At 39.5% G+C, this 17,443-nt stretch overlaps 1 protein-coding gene across 1 annotated transcript in view; it reads right to left on the bottom strand.

The window, feature by feature from the left end:
- Positions 1–7,562, bottom strand: part of LOC102998338 (disintegrin and metalloproteinase domain-containing protein 5-like) — a 156,304-nt gene extending 148,742 nt beyond the window's left edge. The window contains exons 1-3 of the mRNA XM_007178417.1: positions 7,493–7,562; positions 6,709–6,788; positions 118–173 (exon numbers count right to left, since the gene is read on the bottom strand). Coding sequence (XP_007178479.1) covers positions 118–173; positions 6,709–6,788; positions 7,493–7,550 — 194 coding nt within the window. The 5' untranslated portion in view covers positions 7,551–7,562. The remainder of the gene's footprint in view (positions 1–117; positions 174–6,708; positions 6,789–7,492) is intronic.
- Positions 7,563–17,443: the final 9,881 nt, after the last annotated feature.

The raw sequence follows: 17,443 nt of genomic DNA, 5'->3' as shown, positions 1-17,443 counted from the left end.
ATCAAATGTATATATGTATCAAATATACATTTGAATTGAAATCACCCTATTTGTAATTATTTTTAAAAATCAAGAAACCAAAAAATTAAAATTTGAAAAGATAAAATAATTACTTACTGCTTTTTGAGATGGATAATATATGGTTTTCCTTCTATTGTAATGATATAAGCAACCTGTACATGAGCATCCAAAAAAATTTCAATAACACTTGTAAATAATATATGCAAAAAATGTTTTCTTCAAGTTATGCTTTTAAAATTGACAAAATTAGTAATAATATGTAACTATCATATGTGCTTCCCTTCCCATGTGGATATTTGAATCTTCAGGGTTCTGAATTGAATTGCCTCCTATTCACCGTTACTCACATATCCGAGGGACAAGCTTGCTGATAATTATCTTTTGGCTTAGACACACACCACCAATTCACCATGCCCAAGGCAAATGCCAAGATGCCCACCTCACTTGAGAGAAACCTTTGCTTCCTCACTCCCAGCCCTCCTGGGAAGTAAATTTTCCTGCTCATTGGAAAAGACACTCCTAAAAGATAGAACTACAAGAAATCTACTACATCTCTAGCAAGATAACACAATAAGTACCATTGCACTTTATTGAATGCAAGCAATGAAATTCCTCTGGAATAGAAGGTAGGAGAGGATAGAGGAAGGGCAGAGACATGTCTAGAGAACCCTCTAGAAGATAACAGAAAATATAAGATTCATTAAATTATTTATTTGGTTAATTTAAAAAACTTATTTTAGCAAGAGAAATAGCCATTTAAAAGTTTTCAGTTCTTTAACTTTCTATTAGAACAGAGCAAGGTTTGTTGCAGCAGATAAATGTTCTGAGAAGAATCATTTGAATGACACTCTACAAAGAAGTCTAAGTGCAAGCTTGAGGGGACCTGAAAATTGCACCCTCTAAAAATGCCTTCTTATTAAATAAATATGATGAAAAATAAAGGGGAATATGATAGCACCAATAAAATTTAAAATCCACATGTCTTACAAAGCAAAACAACGACAAAACTAGGATGCAATTAACAAGAAATGTACAAAACTGACAGGAGAGAAAAACTCAAAATAGACATCATCCAGAGCTTCTACAACTTTTCATACACAGCATCCAACAGTTTGGGTTCAACTGTGTCCCCCTCCATCCAAATTTACATGTGAATTCCTAACCTCAGTACCTCAGAATGGGACCTTATTCAGAGACAGGGCATTTACAGAGGTAATCAAGTTAAGGAGAGGTCATTAGTGTGGGCCCTAATCCAATGTGAGTGGTAACCTTGTAAAAAAAAAAAGTAAATTTGGACACAAACATACACAACAGGAGAATCCCACGTGAAGATTCATACGAAGACATCTATCTATAAGCTAACGATAGAGGCCTGGAGCAGATCCACCCCTCATAGTCCCTGAAAGAACCAACCCTGCGAGCACCTTGATCTTGGACTTCTAGCCTCCAAAACTATGAGATAGTAAGTTTCTGTTGTTTAAGCCACATTGTTTGTGTTTCTTTGTTATGGGAGCTCTAGTATATGAATACACCATTTTTTCCATTAAAAAATTACAACAAATGCTAAAGAACAGGATCAAATTTTTTAAAAAACAAATAAAAAAGAGAATAATAACAAAGCCACAGTAATATCTATAAAATGACCATGATTAAAATGAGAAGAAGATGGAGAATTTCAGTAGAAGTATAGCATCTTTAATAAAGGAATTAAAATCAGAAATAAATTTCTGATTTCACAGAAGAAAAAATCAATATCTGTTATTAAAAATTCAATAAAAGGGTATAAGAGAATATTAGACATAGCAGGGGATAAGATTGGTGACAGGAATATAGGTCAGTAGAAAATATCCAGATTGAAACACAGAGAGAAAAATATGAAAAAGAAAACAAGAGAAATGTGACCAATTAAAAATGTCTAACACTCATGTAATTATAGTCCAAAAAAATATGATAAAGATAAGACCAGGAAAGAAATGACATTTTAAAAATTCATGGCTGATATTTTCAAAGCTAATGAAAGATATCAACCCACAGTCTCAAAATATTCTATTATTCCAAAACAGGATGAACACAAAGAAAGTAAACCTAGGCATGTCATGCTCAAACATTTAAAACAAAAGACAAAGAGAACATACCCAAAAATCAGTAAGAGAAAAATGACCCATTACTTTCAAAATAATTCTTAATAAATTATGTGTGGATGGATCTAGAGACTGTCATACAGAGTGAAGTAAGTCAGAAAGAGAAAAACAAATTTTGTATATTAACGCATATATGTGGAATGTAGAAAAATGGTACAGGTGAACTGATTTGCAAGGCAGATATAGAGACAGCTGTAGAGAACAAACATATGGACACCAAGGGGGGAAAGTGGCAGGGGTGGTGGTGGTGGGATGAATTGGGAGACTGGGATTGACATGTATACACCGATATGTATAAAATAGATAACTAATAAGAACCTGCTGTATAAAAAATAAATAAATTAAATAAATTTTTTTTAAAAAATAAATAAATAAATAATGTAACTCTACAACTGAAACAATGGACACCAGAAGGCAATGGAATGACACCTTTAAAGTTTTGAAAGAAAAGTAGGAGTACCTATACTAACTTATATTAAGACTTCTAATAAAGCTACGGTAATTAAGGCAGTGGAATATGGGTCAAAATAGGAAAAACAGTCCAATGGCACAGATGATAAAAGGATCAAGCCAACAAGAAGATATAACAATTGTAAATATATATGCACTCAACACAGGAGCACCTAAATACATAAAGCAAATACTAACAAACACAAAAGGAAGAATTGAGAGTAACACAATAACAGTGAGGTTTTTAACACTCCACTTACATCAGTGGACAAATAATACAGACACAAAATTAATAAGGAAACACTGGCCTTAAATGACACATTACAAAATGCACTTCAGAGATACTTACAGAACATTACATCCAAAAGCAAAAGAATACACACTCTTTTCAAATGCACTTGAAACATTCTCCAGAATCGATCACATATTATGCCAAAAACAAGTCTCAGTAAATCTGAGACTACTGAAATCACATCAAGCATTTCTTTTCCCAACCACAGAGGTATGAGACTAGAAATCAAAACTAGAAAAAAATTGCAAAAAACACAAACACGTAGAGTCTGAACAATATGCTACTAAACAACTGATGTGTCACTGCGGAAATCAAATAGGAAATCAAAAACTACCTGGAGACAAATGAAAATGGAAACAAAGTGATCCAAATTCTATGGAATGTAGCAAAAGCAGTTCTAAGAGGGAAGTTTCTAGTGATACAAGCCTATCTCAGGAAACAAAATCTCAAATAAACAACCTAACCTTACAACTAAAGGAACTACAAAAAGAAGAACCAACAAAACCCAAAGTTAGTAGAAGGAAAGATAACAAAAAGATCAGAGCAGAAATAGATGACATAGAGACTTAAAAAAAAAAATCAATGAAACTAAGAGCTGGTGCTTTGAAAAGATAAATAAAATCAATAAAACTGTAGCCACACTCACCAGAAAAATGAGGGCCCATATAAAATCAGAAATAAAAAAGAAGTTATAATAAACACACCAGAGCTACAAAATATCATGAGAGTACTGTGAACAATTATGCACCAATAAAATGGACAATCCAGAAGAAATGGATAAATTCCTAGAAATGTACAATCTACCAAGACTAAATCAAGAAGAAATACAAAATATGAATAGAATTGTAATGAACTGAATCAGTAATTTAAATAAACTCCCAACAAACAAAAGTCCAGGACCAGATAGCTTCACAGATGAATCCTACCAAACATTAAAAGATGAGTTAACACCTGTCCTTCTCAAACTATTCCCAAAAATTAAAGAGGAAGGAACACTCCCTAACTCATTCTATGAAGCCAGCATCAGCCTGATATCAAAACCAGACAAAGACATCACACACACAAAAAAAAATTATAGGACAACATCACTGATGAACATAGAGGCAAAAATCCTCAACAAAATATTAGCAAACCAAATTAAACAATAAAATTCAAAGGACCATACACCATGATCAAATTGGATTTACGTCAAAGATACAAGGACATTTCAATATCTACAAATCAAATACTGTGATACACCACATTAACAAATTCAAGAGTAAAAGTCATATGATCATCTCAATAGATGCAGAAAAAGCTTTTGACAAAACTCAGCATCACTTATGATACCTCAACATAATAAAGTCCATATCTGACAAGCCCACAGCTAACATACTCAATGGTGAAAAACTGAAAGCTTTTCCTCTAAGACCAGGAAAAAAACAAGGATTCTCACTCTCATCACTTTTATTCAACATAGTACTGGAAAGCCTAGCCAGAGTAATCAGACAAAAAATAAATAAAAGAAGATCAAATTGAAATGGTAGAACTACAACTGTCACTGTTCCATACAACATGATACTATGTATAGAATATCATCAAGAGGCCACCAAAAAACTATTAGAATAAATGAATTCAGTAAAGTTGCAGGACACAAAACTGATATACAGAAATCTGTTGCATTCTATACACTGACAATAAACTATCAGAAATAAAAATTAAGAAAACAATCCAATTTACAATTGCATCAAAAAGAATAAAATACCTAGGAATAAATCTAACCAAGGAGGTAAAAGACCTGTACTCAGAAAACCATAAGACACTGATGAGAGAAATTGAAGATGACACAAACAGATGGAAAGATATACTGTGTTCATGGATTCGAGGAATTAATATTGTTATAATGACCATACTACCCAAGGCAATCTACAGATTCAATGCAATCCCTATCAAACTACCAATGGCATGTGGTTAGAAGAGCCACACTCAAATAACTAGCTTCTGCAAGTTAGTAAATCAATGACAGCCCCAAGTTTCTGAAAGTCAGCCAATCAGTGACAGCCACAGCTTCTAGACAGGAGTCAGTAAGTGCCTCCCTCCTCTGACACTGCACTGATGAGGATTCTGAAAGTGAGAAGGCCAGCAAGTAGTCTTCCTGTACTAACTGCACTAACACAGCTGAAAGCCTGCCAACACCTAAACACTCTAACTTCTGAAAAGCCCATGGCTCCCTGACACCAGGCTTCCCAAAACCTTATATAACATTAACTCTGGCTTTCTTCAGCAAGACTGTGTTTACAACTGGTCCTTACAGGCAAATTGGAAGTTCCCCATTTTTTTAAATAACATATCAAGTTCAGTTTATAGTTTGTTCACAGGTTCACAATCTTTTCAACAGTTCAGCTCATTTATGATTAGTTATGAGTTTGAACGTGTGACAGTTTCACTGACACAGCTGCAAGATTTTCAAATTCAATATTTTCAATTCTTTTTGAAATGTCTTGGAACTATTACCTATATTTTATATGCGTATATTTAAACCCCAAAATGTCAAAAAGGCAAGTGCAAATTTTGTAATGAATTTGCTAACAGTAGAAACTCCTCAACTGAGGAAAAAGTCCTTTTGGAGCTCTTTGTGCAGTTTGCAATTGTTCACTAAACATCAAAAATGGTGGAAAGTCAAATATAAACCAGCACATACTAACAGCTAGGCAAACAAAATAAATGATTTCCTCCTACAGTACCAAAGAAGGTCATATAACAAATTTGAGGGATTAAGAAAAATTCAGAGGAAGAAGATGTAAGAATTGTAGCAGGCACTGTAATGGTTTTCCATTCTGTGTATCAGCAGTCTTTCTGCCCAAACGTCTAGCTGAACGCACAACTACCAGAAATATCTTTTGATTCCAAAATTGCAAGCAAATTTTCAAGTGCCAGGTTAAAATCCACTGCCACTATCAAAGAAGTAACATCAGCTGGCCCTATGTTTAACACCTGTGGACCCTCATCCTGTAAATATCTATCTAAATGGGTCCATTTTACCCAAGATGATTTAAAATTACACTGGCCAAAATGAAGAACTTTTGACATTCCCAAATCAGTTTATCTCCACATGCAATTGGGGGAAAAAAAAAAAAGTTGAACAACTAGGCAAAATGAGTGGGAAGCTTATTTAATTGGTATCTAGAGGCCTCTAAACACAACACCGAGAAAACTGTCCCCCTCCAAGCTATGGATGAAAAGCTGACACAGACTGTCTCTTAACTTGAAAAATCAGCTGATCCTTCTTTCACTCACTGATCACTTTCAGCTCTTCCCTGACTAACTGAAAGTTGAGGTAAGTAGCTGCGGGCAAATCCGCAGGCCTAGGACTAGGGGCGGGGCCCAGAAAACTCAGTAATCAAGATAAATACTATTTCAATGCAATACTTTAAACAATCAAAATTAATGCAAAACTTCCGTGATGGAAAAAAATATCAATATCTTAAAGAAAGACAGGATCCGACCCTGTCTAACCTCATTCAGCCTCACCCTAATCCCAGTTTTTTGCCACTCCCTTAAATTCTGCACCTGAGTCAAGCACTTTGCTTGCCTCTCCCTAGTGCTGGCCCTGGTGGACCCTCCTTAGAATCCTTCATCCTCAACAGAAACACACAAATACAGAGTCACACACACAAACACACATCAAAATGCTCCTCCTTGTGAACCTGGTCTGAGTGGTCAGCTGTGCCTCCAAGAGCCAGAGCCCACCTTCAGCTACAAGGGTCTTGATATTAAAAGCAACTGAACACAATTTAAGAAATAAAAATATTTTTTCCCAATTACATTATTTTCCGGATCTTCTATTGCCTCGGATGTTGAAATCTTTTCAGGAACTGTGGTCTGCAGAAACGTTTTGTGAGGATCTAAAACAAAAAATAAGCAGAGTTACTGTGATACTTGTAATCTTGCATTATTCATTTCTAAACCCAATTCATTTGTTTCTCTACATTACCAAGTTTTTCTTATAATCTATGCATCTGCTTTTCCTTTCTGCTGTCCTTCGGTCATTCTTAGCGATAAATTTCTTAAGCCTTGTCAAATCTTAACTTTTTATTCTCTACACACACGCAGACGGTCGGGCGGTTTGACTAGGTAACAGTAACAAATTAGTTTTGTAAAAGAGGTATGGAAATAAGAAAACACGGGTGCATCAAGAAACTGGGATCCTTGCAGGAAAAAAAGATACAGAATACTGAATACAAGGGTGATCTGCAATTTTCCACGGAGAAGGTGGAGGACGGCGGTCACCAAATCGGGAACTCATTGATAAACAGCTTCTTCATGGCGATGCAATTACTTCCAGAAGAGCAGACCGCCGTAGGTAGAAAAGGGCCACACCTGTCCTTTCTGTCCGTTTTACAGACAAGGAAACCACCCCACGGAAATGAAAAGATTTTCCGCCCGGAGGCTGCCTCTCTGCCTCCTCGGCTGCAGACCTCGAGGCCAAGGGTCCGGAGGCTCTGGGAGGAGAGGGCGAGGGGCGGGAGGGAGCACTAGGCCTGGATCCTGGACCAACGAGGGCAACGACCCGACCGAACAAAGCGAGGGGAACGGTCTCTGGACTCACTGCGGCCCCCGTGCAGCCCGCCGAGGCCGGTGAGCAGGACCAGCAGCAGGGGGAACATGGCTCCGCTGACCTGGAGCCGCGCTGGCGGAACAGCGACGCCGGTTGCGCTGAGTGAGGGCGGAGCGCGGGAGCGAGACGCGCGCCAGCAGGGGGCGCACGGGAGGCCGCGCGCGGAAAGCGCCGGAAGGAAAAAGCGGGCGGAGCGCTCGGCGGCCTCGGGCCGGGCCGGGGCCGGGGGCGGGGCCGGGGCCGGGGCCGGGGGCCCGCCCAGCGTGCCGCGGGTGGTCCGGTCGGGCTAGGGGAAAACTCTCGGTTCCTGGTTAAGGAAGGAAAAGCCGCGCGAGTTCCAGTTCTCAGATGAAGTGGGTGCCTAGTTTTGTTTGCGTCTTTTCCTTAGGCCGGCGGTTTTTGAAGTAATTTCTAATCCCAGTGAAGAGAAGGAGCAAGGATGAAAATGCTCAAATTACAGACAGCAAACAAGGTTCCTCCTAGTACGTTACTTACCGCAGGAGGCGGCAAAATGCGTGTATTTGCAAAGACTGGTGCAAACACCGTGGCTTCTCTACACTTCGTGGTTGGATATGCCATTGTCAGACAGACATGGAATGCAGAAGACCCCATATACGATCCTTGTCCGACTATAGACTCTTCCAGAAAATCTTCCTTAGTACCCTAAATTATTGCCACACTCCGTAATCCTGCAGCCCCTAGTTTTCACGTGTTTACCTAGCCCTTTGTACGTTCTGCCTCTATTAGGAGCAAGAACAGTTTGATTTCTTGACGTCTGTAGGCGTTCTTTCCTTCGCAGATCCTAGCCCACATCACATTAAATACGTTAAAATACAGCCATACTCGATCCTGACTGCAAGTTTGCTTTAACAAATGTTGAAATCATGTCTATAAATTCACTTTGAAATTGCTTGGCTGTCCCGAAAAACCAAGAGAAGTTATTAGCAGAATAGAACAGTAACAAATAATCTTTAAAAAGAATCAAGTGGCAAGAAATAAAGTCACAAGTGTTGGAATAAATAGTAGAATGTATACTTACTGCTTTGTGGATTAGCAGTTTGGAATATCCGAGAGTTCTCCCAGGAAGGAACAAGAAAGGATTTTTAAAAGTAGAAAATACAAAAATAAAATTAAGAGATAAGGAGAATAGAAGTAGAATTGTTAATAATAGAATTTTCCAGAAAGAGAAAAATTAAAATAATTAGGAGGAAATATTTAAAGGGATAATGGGGAAAGTTTCTCTTAACTTGAAAAATAAAAGAATGACTTTAGAAAGGACCCAAGTGTTAAAAACTGGGCTTTGAAGGAAAAACAAATCTGAAATTTTAAATGACAGGAAAGATTCTGAAATCTTCCAGAGGAAAAGAACAGAGCACCTATCAAGGGACAAGAGTCAGATTGACATTAACAGCCATACTAAATGCATGAAATCAGTGGGTTATTAAAGTGATGACTTCCAAACAGCTAAGGATGGCAGTCACACTAGGCCAGCCTCTTGCATACACTTTAAGAGGAGGGCCAAAGAACTGAGTCAAGTGGACATCACTGAAGACAACACTCTTGGAATTTACCTGGGCTCTATAGCTAAAATCAGACCTGCTTCTCACAGACCCCTATTACTTGTGTGTGCTTAATAATGTGGCTGACTTATCTGGCATTCTAATGATGGAGAACTGTGACTTTACCATTGAATTGGTCAAATTTCTGTACACTTGAGTTTCTGACAGTTCCGTCAGTATTGAAAAACTAATTTCCTCTGTGGTCACCCACCAGATTTCTAGTGGACATTAACACTGGACAATGCTGTTGATGTGCATGCAAAGCCTATAGCCTCTCTGACACATCAAACACCCTGAAAACAAATAAGTGTGTGCTTAAAATGGACACGAAAAAAAGGATATTGCCTTTGTATGGATCCAGGCTAAAGCAGTGTAGGAATGTCTTTAAGAAACTCATGAATGTGGAGTTAGCTACAAAGTGGCTCTTGCCCAAGGTACCTCTTGTTCCTATTGGCACTGCCTGTCACTGGCAGACAGATTGCAATGGGTCACTAACTCACCTAATCATTAAGGAAAAAGTGTATTTTCATTTGAGCTAATTTTTATTTTTGGGGGGGTATAGTTGTTTTCCAATGTTGTGTTAGTTTCTACTGTACACCGAAGTGGAGTTCCCTGTGCTATACAGCAGGTTCTCATTAATTATCTATTTTATCCATAGTAGTGTATATATGTCAATCCCAATCTCCCAGTTCATCCCACCGCCCCCCCCTTCCCCCTCTTGGTGTCCATACATTTATTCTTTACATCTGTGTCTCTATTTCTGCCATTTACAGGCAACTCTGCAGGAGCTACATTATCCTGGATTCCATAGTACCTGTTCAGAAAACACATTTTTGCACCTGCTCTCTAGCTTTCGCATGGTATATCCATGTCTGAGGTTGGCAAGGCTGGACCAAGGGTCTAGGCAGCTCAGCTGGGTTCAGGAAACTATTCCACAAGCCAATAAACTGGAGAGGGAGATTTGCAAATGTAGTGGCTGGAAAAGCCACAACTCTTCTCTTCAAATCTTCCTGGAGCTGACCTACTGCAAGTAGTTGTCACTCTGGCTGAAATGTGTTGTATTATAGCCATGCACTAGCCGCTTATATTATTGATTGTGAAATATCCTTTCATCTGGATCCACAGAGCGACATGCAAGAAAATAAAGAAGACATAAATAAATGGAAATATCCCATTATCGTGAATTGGAAGATTTATTACTGTTAAGATCAATACTACCCAAAGTTTTCTACAAGCTAAATGCAGTCATTATCCCAATGGCATTTTTTGCAGAAATTTAAAAACCCATCCTAAAATTCATTCGGAATCTCAAGAAGCCCAAATACCCAAAACAATCAAAGAAAAACATGCAGGTATCACAGAAGTTATTTCCGCTCAGTCAAGCTTTCAGTAGTCTATTTTTCAAAGAGAACAACCTGTAGTACAAGATTGTTTAGAGAAGGCCCAGTTTAAACATCTCTATGGATGAGAATGAAAATAATATGTACAGTACAAATTTAGTCACCTGCCATCAAAAGAAAGACAGTATTTGAGTTGGCAAAAATGATCCCAAACCACATGATTTGGCATCTGAAGACACCTTCTAACAAAAACTATAACCTCCTAATGATAACATTTCTGGATACAAAAAGAACTACATAAAGCTTTCTGTAATAGTGGGACTTGGTAGGCACAGGCAAGACAGGAGAAAAACAAAGTGTCTCTCAAAAGCCAAATGCTAACTTTCACCCAGTACTCAAAGTTTCTCTCAACTTTGAAGTAAAGTTATGTAGTCAGAATTTTCCCTTCTAGGTTAAAGTTTTTCTCTCAGCTTCTTGGGAAGCTTTGGCTAGGTATCCAAACAGTTTTTAGATCACACTTGTGGTGGGCCTATTTCATGAAATGTAAATTATTTTTTCCTTGAGCAACCAAATAGGAGAAGCACCATTCCTGCCTCCAAATCTCTTCTAGATTTCAGGTGAAAACAGAAAAAAAGAAAAAATAAATGACCCCCAAACCCTGGAAAAGTTCAGTAAGCCCAGAATTATGGAGGATATTCCAATATAATTTATCAAGGAGAACATATAAACCATTGTACATGAGCTTCAATATTGGAATAGAAGCAAACTTTCTGTAGGCATATTTGGCCAAAGAAGACACAGAGAAGCTAGAAGAGCACAGGGATTTAATTGAATTTTGTGTGTTTAACAATTCCCTGAACCAAAAAGACCAAGAAGAAGGTACTGTTACATCTGATTGGCTAAAAGAAAGCCTCGATTAAAAATCACCTTGTAATTAAGTGGTAGTGTTCCCAATTATAGGATTCACAGAGGCCATCAATGCTGTAACCTAATATGGCCAGGTTAAGGACTATGGAACTCAACTGATTCAATCATTTGAAAGAGTATTGTGTGAAATATCAAATCCTGAGCATTCACACAGATGCATGTAACTATTCAATTGTATATTCCAGGACTTCTCCAAAGAAGTTAAAATTAAAACCAAATATGTTGACTCGATTAAGGATTGTGAAGAAGCTACTTCCATAATACATTAGTTAAATACTCAGATCCTATAAACAGAATTTTCTGTCACTGCTTAATTACAGAGAGAAATAATTAGAAAACTGATAGAAATGTAACAGGCCAAGATTCAAAATGTCTACCTTAGACTTTCATCTTTTAAATCTATACTTGGACAGATTCTTACAGAAAGCATTTCTGGGATTAGAGAGACCAGCTGAAAACAGAATAGAGGGCTTCTCTGGTGGCGCAGTGGTTGAGAATCTGCCTGCTAATGCAGGGGACACGGGTTCGAGCCCTGGTCTGGGAAGATCCCACATGCCGCGGAGCAACTGGGCCCGTGAGCCACAACTACTGAGCCTGCGCGTCTGGAGCCTGTGCTCCACAACAAGAGAGGCCACGATAGTGAGAGGCCCGCGCACCGCGATGAAGAGTGGCCCCCGCTTGCCGCAACTAATGAAAGCCCTAGCACAGAAACGAAGACCCAACATAGCAATCAATCAATCAATAAATAAAAAATCTTTAAAAAAAAAAAAAAAACAGAATAGAAAGGATCCTGATACTCTTTACAGCCTGCCCATAAGCATCCAAAAAAGCCCATGAAGCTCTTGGCCCTTGCTTGAACTTTTGAAAAGAAGACAAGATCTTGGATATTATGAAGTTGTAAAGCTTACTAGATCTCCAGCGATCTGAAAACAATAAGCAAATGCTTCTATAATACTTATTACATTTAAGAAATTATCATGGCAGTCTTTGCCAATTGAAAAGAATGCAGTCCTCCTCAGAGTGAATATTACAAATGTGCCAAGTTCCAAGATAAATTCTTCGTCACTGAAATTAAGGAAAATGGATCGACAATAATTTTCTCCTCTTCCTTAAAAACTGGTTAGTGTATTTACATATATGTTTGGTGGTTTCATTTTAAAACAAAATTGGATACCTAAGCTTCTGCACCCATTTCCAATGTGGGAAGGGGGGAAGTTTCCCCACACCAACAAGCAATTCTCTGACAGCAGCTGGGTGTGCTACTATTCAACTCAATTCTAACACCATTGATGTGGAGATAGTGCCAGACCCCATAGATGAAGGGTTCAACCCCAAAGGACTGCCCCCTCCCCTCATACTTCAGATACCAACCCCAAATCCACGTTGTCACCTGTGCTTCTGACAAACCAGCTGTCCACTGGAGGTTCCCACGATATCCTCCTTGAGTTTGCTACAGTGGCTCACAGAACTCAGAGATAACACATTACTTACTAGATTACCTATTTATTATGAAAGGACTTAACTCAGGAACAGCCAGCTAGAAAAGATGAATAGGGCAAGGTATGGGAAAAAGTCAAAAGCCATTTGCCTTCTCCAAGTGCACCACTCTCATTGTATCTCCATGTGTTCACCAACCCAGAAGCTCTCTGAACCCCATCCTTTTGGGTTATTATGGAGGCTTCATTACATAAGCATAATTGATTAAATCATTGGTCACTGGTGATTCAACTCAATCTTCACCTCCTCTCCCCTCCCTGAAGGTGTGGGGGGCGGGTGGTATACATTCATTCAATCACATCTTCTTTATCCATTTATCCATTGTTTGACACAATTTGTTTCCATATCTTGCCTATTGTGAATAATGCTGCAATGAACATGGGAGGGCAGATACTTTTTCGAGATCCTGTTTCCCTTTTATATGGGTATATACCCAGAGGTAGGACGGATGGCTCCACGTCTGTGCCAACACTTATCTCTTGTCTTTTTGATAATAGCCAATCTAACAGGTGTGAAGTCTCACTTTAGCTTCAATTTGCGTTCCCTGATTTGCGTTCACTGATGATTAGCTATGTTAAGCATCTTTTCATATAGCTGTTGGCCATTTGGATGTCTTCTTTGGAAAAATGTCTCTTCAGGTCTTTGGCCAATTTTTTAATTGAGTTGTTTTTTTTTTGGTATTGAGTTGTATGAGCTGTTTGTATATTTTGGATATTAACCCCTTATTAGTCATATCATTTGCAAATATTTTCTCCCATTCAGTAGGCTGTCTTTTCATTTTGTTGATGGTTTCCTTTGCTGTGCAAAAGATTTAAGTTTAATTAGGTCCCATTTGTTTCTTTTTGCTTTTATTTCCTTTGCTTAAGGAGACAGACCCAAAAAAATATTGCTATGATTGATGTCAAGAGTGATCTGCCTATGTTTTTCTCTAGGAGTTTTATGGTTTCTGTTCTTATATTTAGATCTTTACTCCACCTTGAGGGTTGCTTTTTTTTTTTCTTTTTGTATATGGTGTAGAGAATGTTCTAATTTCATTCTTTTACATGTAGCTGTCTAGTTTTCCCAGCACCGCTTATTGTCTTTTCTCCATTGTATATTCTTACCTCATTTGTTGTAGATTAATTGACCATAGTTGTGTGAGTTTATTTCTGGGCTTTCTATCCTGTTCCATTGAACTATATTTCCGTTTTTGTGGCTGTACCATACTGTTTTGATTACTGTAGCTTTATAATATAGTGTGAAGTCAGGGAGCCAGATTCTTGCAGCTCTGTTCTTTGTTCTCAAGATTATTTTGGCTGCTGGGGTCTTTTGTGTTCCCCTACAAATTTTTAAATTATTTGTTCTAGTTCTGTGAAAAATACCATTTTGTGTTTTGATAGGCATTGCATTGACTCTGTAGATTGATTGGTTAGTATGGTCATTTTAACAGCATTAATTCTTCCAATCCATGAACATGAACACAGTGTATCTTTCCATCTGTTTGTGTTGTCTTCAGTTTCTTTCATCAGTGTCTTATAGTTTTCTGAGTACAGGTCTTTTACATCCTTAGGTAGATTTCTTCTAGGTATTTTATTCTTTTTGATGTAATGGTAAATGGGATTGTTTCCTTAATTTCTCTTTATGATAGATCATTGTTGGTATACAGAAATGCAACAGATTTCTATATATTAATTTTGTATCCTGCAACTTTACTTAATTCATTGATGAGCTATAGTAGTTTTCTGGTGGTGTTTTTAGGGTTTTCTATGTATAGTATCGTGTCATCTGCAAACAGTGACAGTTTTACTTCTTCCTTTCCAATTTGGATTCCTTTTATTTCCTTTTCTCTTCTGATTGCTGTGGCTAAAATTTCCAATACCACATTGAATAAAAGTGGCAAGAGTGGACATCCTTGTCTTGCTCCTGATCTTAGAGGAAATGCTTTCAGCTTTTCACAGTGAGTATGATGTTAACTGTGGGCTTGTCATAAATGACCTTTATTATGTTGAGGTATGTTCCTTCTATGCTTTTTGGAGAGTTTTTATTGTAAATGAATGTTGCATTTTGTCAAAAGCTTATTCTGCATCTCTTGTAATGATAGTACAGTTTTTATTCTTTGAGTTATTAATGTGGTGTATCACATTGATTGAATTGTGAATATTGAAAAATCCTTGCATCCCTGGGATAAATCCCACTTGATCACGGTGTATGATTCTTTTAATGTATTGTTGGATTTGGTTTGCTAATATTTTGTTGAGAATTTCTGAGTCTATCTTCATCAGTGATATTGACCTATAATTTTCTTTTTTGTGATATCTTTGTCTGGTTTGGTATCAGGGTGATGGTGGCCTCATAGAATGAGTTTTTGGGACTGTTCCTTCCTCTGCAATTTTTTGGAATAGTTTCAGAAAGGTAGGTGTTAACTCTTCTCTAAATATTTGGTAGAATTCACCTGTGAAACCATCTGGTCCTGGATTTTTGTTTGTTGGGAGCTTTTAAATTACAGATTCAATTTTATTACTGGCAATTGGTCTGTTCATATTTTCTGTTTCTTCCTGGTTCAGTCTTGGGAGAGTGTACATTTCCCGACCTTGGAGAAATGGCCTTCTGTAGGAGATGTCCTCTTTGTCCCAGAAGCACACTCCTTTCTCGTCACCCAAGCTTTATGCTCTAGGGGTTCCCCCCTATGTGGGCTGCATGGGTCCTTCTGTTGTGGCAGGCTGATTATGTGGGTGGTCTGTTTGGCTTGGTTGGCCCCTGGTCCAGTTGGTTGTCAGGCCCTGCCTTGTGCAGAGGCTGTCAGCTGCTGGTTGGTGGGGACATGTCACAAGACAGCTGACTGCAGAACCCCAAGGTGCTCCAGGGCTAGTGCTGGCTCACTGGTGGGTGAAGCCAGGCCCTGGGGTTAGTGCCAGCCTACTGGCAGGTAGAGCCAGATCCTGGAGTCTGGTTGCAGGGCCCAGGGATCCCAGAGCTAGTGTCGGATTCCTTGGGGTGGGGTCGGGGGTGTTGTTCCTGACACAGTTCAGTGTGGGGTCTGGAGTGTCCTGAAGCTTGTGTTGGCCTGCTAGTGGGCAGGGTTGGGCCCTAGCTAGTCCCAGGGCAGGGTCTGGCCTGCTTTTGGAGGGCTGGATCCCCCGTCTGTGGGATTGTGGTTTTCTTGCATCTAGTATCTGCCCTCTGGTGGGTGAGGCTGGTCCAGAGGCTAGAACAGGCTCTCTGCAGGGCAGGACCAGGGTCCAGGGGTTTCTAGGACTGGTACCTGCCCACTGGTTGGTGGAGCTGGGTCCTGGGCCCTCTGGTAGGAAGGGCCGTGTCTAGAGGGAGCTGTGGGCTCAGGAGATCTTAAGGCAGCCTGTCTGCTGATGGGTAGAGCTATGCTCCCTCCCCCAATTAGTTGCTTGGCCTCAGGGATCCCAGCACTGGTGTCTACAGGCTGTCGGGTGGGCCAGATCTTGGCATTAATGAGGTAGAGGGAGGATTCAACAATGGCACCTGCCAGCACCAGCATCTATGCGGTAGAAAGAGCCCCTGAGAATGGCTGCCGCCCGTGTCTATGTCCCCAGGATGAGCTGCAGCTGCCCCCTGCCTCTCTAGGAGACTCCAAGACCAGCAGGTAGGTTTGGCCCAGGCTTCTATCAAGTTACTTCTTTTGCCCTAGGTCCTGATGCACAAAAGATTTTGTGTGAGCCTTTTAAGCCTTTTTTTAAAAAATAAATTTATTTATCTATCTATCTATTTATTTATTTTTGGCTGCCTTGGGTCTTCATTGTTGCACATGGGCTTTCTCTAGTTGCGGAGAGCAGGGGCCACTCTTCGTTGCGGTGTGCAGGCTTCTCACCGCGGTGGCTTCTCTTGTTACGGATCACGGGCTTTAGGCATGCGGGCCTCAGTAGTTGCGGCATGTGGGCTCAGTAGTTGTGGCACACGGGCTTAGCTGCTCTGCGGCATGTGGGATCTTCCCAGACCAGGGCTCGAACCCATGTCCCTGCATTGGCAGGCAGATTCTTAACCACTGCACCACCAGGGAAGTCCTTTTTTTTTTTTTTATGGGAAACATTAGTTCATTGGTAAAGGATTTTATTTCACCATAAAAATGCGAACTGGAATAAACACCATCTCTCCTAAGGCAGGCATTACAGCTATTTTTAAGTATTTCTGAGCTTCACTTGGAGAAGCCAACGATTATAAAATTTAACAAGTTTGCAGCCTTAAATAGAGAGTGAAGTCTCTATTTCTGCCAGTCCTGTGGGACTCCCAAAATTAATCCCTGCTGGCTTTCAAAGCTAAATGCTCTGGGGGCTCGTCTTCCTGATGCTGGAACCCTGGGCTGGCAAGCCCGAAGTGGGGCTCAGAACTCTCATTCCTGTGGGAGAAACTCTGCAATATAATTGTTCTCCAGTTTGTGAGTCACCCACCCGGGGGTATGGGACTTGACTATATCGTGAGTCCACCCCTTCTACCTGTCTTGTTGTGGTTCATTCTTCATGTCTTTAGTTGTAGAAGATCTTTTCCGGTAGATCCTGGTCTTTTTCATCGATGGTTATTCTGCAGATAGTTGTGATTTTGGTGTGCTCGTGAGAGGAGGTGAAAGAACTCAGGGTCTTTCTACTCTGCCATCTTATAATATTTTTAAAATA

Source organism: Balaenoptera acutorostrata, chromosome 21 (genome assembly GCF_949987535.1).
Source record: "Balaenoptera acutorostrata chromosome 21, mBalAcu1.1, whole genome shotgun sequence".
Taxonomy (NCBI): Eukaryota; Metazoa; Chordata; class Mammalia; order Artiodactyla; family Balaenopteridae; genus Balaenoptera; species Balaenoptera acutorostrata.
The sequence above is the reverse complement of the archived record's forward strand: the minus strand, read 5'-3'. Positions and strand labels throughout refer to the sequence as shown.